Source organism: Oncorhynchus nerka, linkage group LG16 (genome assembly GCF_034236695.1).
Source record: "Oncorhynchus nerka isolate Pitt River linkage group LG16, Oner_Uvic_2.0, whole genome shotgun sequence".
Taxonomy (NCBI): Eukaryota; Metazoa; Chordata; class Actinopteri; order Salmoniformes; family Salmonidae; genus Oncorhynchus; species Oncorhynchus nerka.
In genome coordinates this window covers 20349392-20355391 of record NC_088411.1, presented here as the reverse complement: position 1 = coordinate 20355391, position 6000 = coordinate 20349392, and the positions used below count along the sequence as shown (strand labels likewise).

The 6000-nt window shown below is 43.7% G+C and overlaps 1 protein-coding gene across 1 annotated transcript in view; it reads right to left on the bottom strand.

Moving 5' to 3' along the window:
* Positions 1–301: 301 nt before the first annotated feature.
* cpped1 (calcineurin-like phosphoesterase domain containing 1) overlaps positions 302–6000 on the bottom strand; it is a 34557-nt gene continuing 28858 nt past the window's right edge. The window contains exon 5 of the mRNA XM_065002313.1: positions 302–351. Coding sequence (XP_064858385.1) covers positions 302–351 — 50 coding nt within the window. The remainder of the gene's footprint in view (positions 352–6000) is intronic.

Sequence of the window (6000 nt, the reverse complement as noted above, 5' to 3'; positions counted from 1 at the left end):
GAGATTAGAAGAGTACATCGCCATTTAAGGCCAGTATTGTTCTTCAAGATGTTCATGTCACGCCTGCTTCCGCTCCCCCTCTCTGGTGCTCAAGGGCGCCAGCAAGTCCATTATTACGCACACTTGTCACCATCATTACAAGCATCTGCGCAATATTGGACTCACCTGGACTCCATTGCTTTGTTGAGTGCCCCTCTATATCTGTCTGCTCCTCAGTTTGTTCCCTGTGTCAGCATTAATGTCATTATGTCTTTCATGTCCAGACGCTGTCCTGTTTCATGTCTGTTTATTAATTAAAAGTTCACTCCCTGTACTTGCTTCTCGTCTCCAAGCTGCTGTCCTTACAGAATGCTGACACCACAATTTGAAGCATCAGGGAGTTTTTTAGTTTTTAGTTTTTGTTGGTGATGTCGGGTCCGGGTGCCCGCTTCCAGGGGAACCAGGGGTGCCTCAGCGGGCTTCCGCGCCTTAGCTGGCTCGAGAGGTTTCCTTGCCTCGGTTGGCTCGGCAGGCTCCCATCAAATGTCATGCCTTAGCCACCTCGTCGGGCTCCCCGCCTCAGCCGGCTCATCAGCCTCCCATCCCACTTCATGCCTCAGCTGGCTCGTCGGGGTTCCACGCCTCAGCCGGCTCATCAGGCTCTCATCCCACGTCATGCCTCAGCCGGCTCATTGGGCTTCCACGCGTCAGCTGGCTCGTCCGGCCCATCAGGCTCGCTCAGGTGGGACGCCGGGTGGCGCCCCTAGAGGGGGATGGTACTGTCAGCCTGCTCCCTGTACTTGCTTCTCGTCTCCAAGCGTATGTCCTTACAGTTCATAGATAACCAGCAGGGTAAAATAATAATCAGTGGTTGTAGAGGGTGTAACAGGTCAGTACCTCAGGAGTAAATGTCAGTTGCAGGTGCAGTAGAGAGAAAGAGAGTCAAAAACAGCAGGTCCGGGACAAGGTAGCACTTCCAGTGAACAGGTCAGGGATCCCTAGCTGCAAGCAGAACAGTTGAAACAGGAGCAGCAGCACGACCAGGTGGACTGGGGACAGCCAGGAGTCATCAGGCCAGGTAGTCCTGAGGCATGATCCTAGGGCTCAGGTCCTCCGGGAGCGACGGGAGAGAGAGAATTAAAGGGAGCATACTTACATTCACCAGATAAGACAGGAGAATTACACCAGATATAACAGACTGACCCTATCCCCCCCATCACATAGACTATTGCAGCGTAGATACTGGAGAATGAGACAGGGGTGGGTCCGGAGACACTGTGGCCCCGTCTGGCGAAACCCCCAGACAGGGACAACCAGGCAGGATATAACCCCACCCACTTTGCCAAAGCACAGCCCCCACACCACTAGAGGGATATCAACAGACAACCAACTTACTACGCTGAAAAAAGGCTGAGTATAGCCCATGAAGACCTCCTCCACCATAGCCCGAGGGGGTGCAAAACCGGACAGGAATATCACATCTGTGACTCGACCCACTCAAGTGACGCACTCCTCCTAGGGACAGCATGGAAGAGCACTAGTAAACCAGTGACTCAGCACTCGTAATAGGGTCAGAGGCAGAGAATCCCAGTGGAGAGAGGGGAGCCAGCCAGGCAGAGACAGCAATGACGGTTTGTCGCTCCTGGAGGCAGGAAGCCCTGCCTCCAGCTGTTTGCTTAGAAATTTTAGGGACAATAAGGAGGCCTGCGTCTTGTGACCCTAGCGTATTTGTAGGTATGTACGACAGGATTAAAACAGATAGATAGGGAGGAGCATGCCCATGTCATGCTTTGTAGGTTAGCAGTAAAACATTGAAATCAGCCCTAGCCTTAACAGGAAGCCAATGTAGAGAGGCTAGCCCTGGAGTAATATGATCACTTTTTTAAGTTCTAGTCAGGATTCTAGCAGCCATGTTTAGCACTAACTGAAGTTTATTTAGTGCTTTATCCAGGTTAGTTTTACCTAGAAGTGAAAAAAGCATGGATTAGCTTTTCTGTATAATGTTTTTGCGATTTTTGCAATGTTACGAAGATGAAAAAACGCTGTCCTTGACATATTCTTGATATGTTTGCAAAAAGAGAGCTCAGGGTCCAGAGTAATGCCAAGGTCCTTCACAGTGTTATTTGAGATAACTGTAAAACCATCCAGATTAATTGTCTGATCCAACAGCAGCTCTCTTTGTTTCTTGGGACCTAGAACTAACATGTCTGTTTTGTTCGAGTTTAAAATGTAAAAATATCCACTTCCTTATATCTGAAACACAGGCTTCCAGGGTAGGCAATTTTGAGGCTTCACCATGTTTCATTGAAATGTACAGCTGTGTGTCATCCACATAGCAATGAAAGTTGACATTGTGTTTCTGAATGACATCACCAAGAGGTAGAATATATAGTGAAAACAATGCTGGTCCTCAAACAGAACCTTGAGGAACACAAGGTGGACAAACCATCTTTCCGACAGATAAGATCTAAACCAGGCAAGGACTTGTCCATGTAGAACAATTTGGGGTTCTAATCTCTCCAAAAGAATGTAGGATTGATGGTGTCAAAAGCATCACTAAGGTCTAGGAGCATGAGAACAGATCCAGAGCCTTGGTCTGACGCCATTAAAAGGTAGATTACCACCTTCACGAGTGCAGTCTCAGTGCTATGATGGGGTCTAAAACAAGACTGAAGAGTTTCATATACATTATTTGTCTTCAGGCAGGCAGTGAGTTGCTGCGCAATAGCTTTTTCTAAAACATTTGAGTGGAATGGGAGATTCGATATAGGCCGATAGTTTTTTACATTTTCCGGGTTAAGATTTGGCTTTTTCAAGAGTCTTTGTTACTGCCACTTTTAGTGAGTTTGGTACACATCCAGAGGATAGGGAGCCATTTATTATGTTCAACATAGGAGGGCCAAGCACAGGAAATAGCTCTTTAATTAGTTTAGTTGGAATAGGGTCCAGTATGCAGCTTGATGGTTTAGGAGCCATGACTATTTTCATGAATGTGTCAAGAGATACAGCATTTAATAACGTGAGTGTCTCCATTGATCCTAGGTCCTGGCAGTTCTGTGCAGACTCAGGACAACTGAGCTTTGGAGAAATACACAGATTCAAAGAGGTGTCCGTAATTAGCTTTCTAATGATCATGATCTTTTCATTTAAGAAGTTCATGAATTTATCACTGCTGAAGTGAAAGCTATCGTCTCTTGTTGAATGCTACTTTTTAGTAAGCTTTGCGACAGTATGCACATTTTTGGGGGGGGTTGTTCTTATTCTCCTCAACTAGGTTGGAAAAATAGGATGATCGAGCAGCAGTGAGGGCTCTTCGATACTGCACGGCACTGCCTTTCCAAGCTAGTCGGAAGACTTCCAGTTTGGTGTAGCGCCGTTTCCGTTTCAATTTCTGGAAGCTTGCTTCAGGGCTCAGGTATTTTCTGTATACCAGGGAGCAAATTGCTTGTGACAAATGTTTATAGTTTTTAGGGGTGCGACTGCATCTAGGGTATTATGCAACGTTACATTTAGATCCTCAGTTAGGTGGTTAACCGATTTTTATACTCTGACGTCCTTTGGTAGGTGAAGGGAGTCTGGAAGGGAATCTAGGAATCTTTGGGCTGTCCGAGAATTTATAGCATGGCTTTTGATGATCCTTGGTTGGGGTCTGAGCAGATTATTTGTTGCAATTGAAAATGTAATAAAATGGTGGTCCGATAGTCCAGGATTATGAGGAAAAACATTTAGATCCACAATATTTATTTCACAGGACTATCCATGGTATGACAGTGGCATTGAGTAGGTCTGGAGACATGTTGGACAAAACCCACAGAGTCGATGATGGCTCATAAAACCTTTTGGAGTGGGTCTGTGGACTTTTCCATGTGAATATTAAAGTCACCAAAAAGTTGAATATTATCTTATTATTACCCTACAAGGTCCGATAGGAATTCAGGGAACTCATTGATGGAAGGCTGTATACGGCCCAGGAGACCTGTAAACAGTAGCTATAAAAAGTGATTGAGTAGGCTGCATAGATTTCATGACTAGAAGCTCAAAAGACAAAGTTTTTTTTTTTTGTAAATTGAAATTTGCTGTCATAAATGTTAGCAACACCTCCGCCTTTGCGGGATGCGAGGGGATATGGTCGCTAGTGTAGCCAGGAGGAGAGGCTTAGTTTAACACAGTAAATTCATCAGGCTTATGCCATGTTTCAGTCAGGCCAATCACATCAAGATTATGATCAGTGATTAGTTCATTGACTATGATTGCTTTGAAGTGAGGGATCTAACATTAAGTAACCATATTTGAGATGTGAGACATCACAATCTCTTTCAATAATGATAGGAATGGAGGAGGTTTATATTCCAGAGAGATTGCTAAGGGGAACATCACCATGTTTTGTTTTACTCAACCTAGATCGAGGCACAGACACGGTTTCTTGGGGATAGCTGAGCTGACTACACTGACTGTGCTAGTGGCAGACTCCACTAATCTGGCAGGCTGGCTAACAGCCTGCTGCTTGGCCTGCACCCTATCTCATTGTGGAGCTAGAGTAGAGTAGACAACATGGCTCACATCATTGGCTGTGTGTGTATGTGTGTTATATTACTATACTGTATGTCTCAGGGCTCCAAAGGGACAAGGGTATGAGCACAGATAGAACAATGAGACAGATATTTCACTGGATGTAAAAATGTGAAGCATTCGGTTGGTGTTTCCACTCACTACCAAATACGGTAGCGAGAGGAAGCCTACTGGCGGACAATGGGAGAAGAGGGAATAAGATGGATTTTGGCCGACATTCTGCAATTCTTTCTCATCGAATAAACATTTGATCTCAATACAGTTTTCTGTTCCCGAAACTAAATTATGTTTTAACGGAGTGAGCTAAGTTTTGTAGACTTTATCTTTTGCAAAAGTTTTTAAAAACCATGCTGTTTAGGAGTGAAAAGGCGAATTGATTTATTGCATATGCACACTTCACAGAGTAGGAGTTCCCTAACGGAAATATGCAGATGTATACTAGAATGCGCCAATAGGATATCGCTAACGCGTACTTGATTCTGCCCACCTCCTTGCTTGTTCTGCCCACTATGACTAATTTGTTCCCATTGGAAATGACAAGCTGTGGTCTATCTTAGTTTAGTTATAAATATCTGTGGTATGAATGTGATAGTTAAAGGCCCAGCGCAGTCAAAAACATGATTTCCTGTATTTGATGCATATATTTCGACACTAAGGTTGTAATAATACTGTGAAATAGTCAAAAATATGATAATACCCTTTTAGTGTAAGAGCTGTTTGAAAAGAACATCTGCAATTTTTGCCTGTTTTGGTGGGATGGAGTTTTGGCCTGCCTGGTGACATCACCAGGTGGTAATTTAGTTAATAGACCAATAAGAAAGAGTTACAACTCTCTCTGCCAATAACAGGTAGTTTTCCGTTTTCCTCTCTCCACTTAGACCGCTCAAGCAAGATTTTTTCCTAGCAAACATTGCTCTTGCTAAGAAGCAATTTTTTTTATTTTTTTTATTGAAAACAATCACAGTAAGGAACTTAAATGTTACCCAGAAATTATTTGATATTTAGATAAAGGCGGTTGCATCGGGCCTTTAACACTTCCATGCCCTAGGCTCTAGTCTATCACTGTACTAGTTAAACAGCTTGGGAAACATTAGTGCGGATGAGTTGAATAACCTCCTCTTGATATTATTTTTTACAAGAGCTTGACAGCAGAACCTGACATCAGAATTAAATTAAATCTTACACAATCTGTTCCTGAATAGAAGTGTTGAACGTTTGCACTCTAGAATGAATGGTGGCCAGTGCTTGAGAGAAAAATATCTGAGTACAAAAGGTACTCGCACTTAAACCACAAAAAAAAAACAAGGAGGTCGAGATGCAAACTATATTTTATGTAATCCATGCTCTAAAGAATGCAAACGGAGAAAGTGCATAGTGCCAAACAAAAAAAACAGCATTCATTTAGGCTTTTACGCCTTCATCAGTGCTGTACAAACTAATTAAGAGGAGACA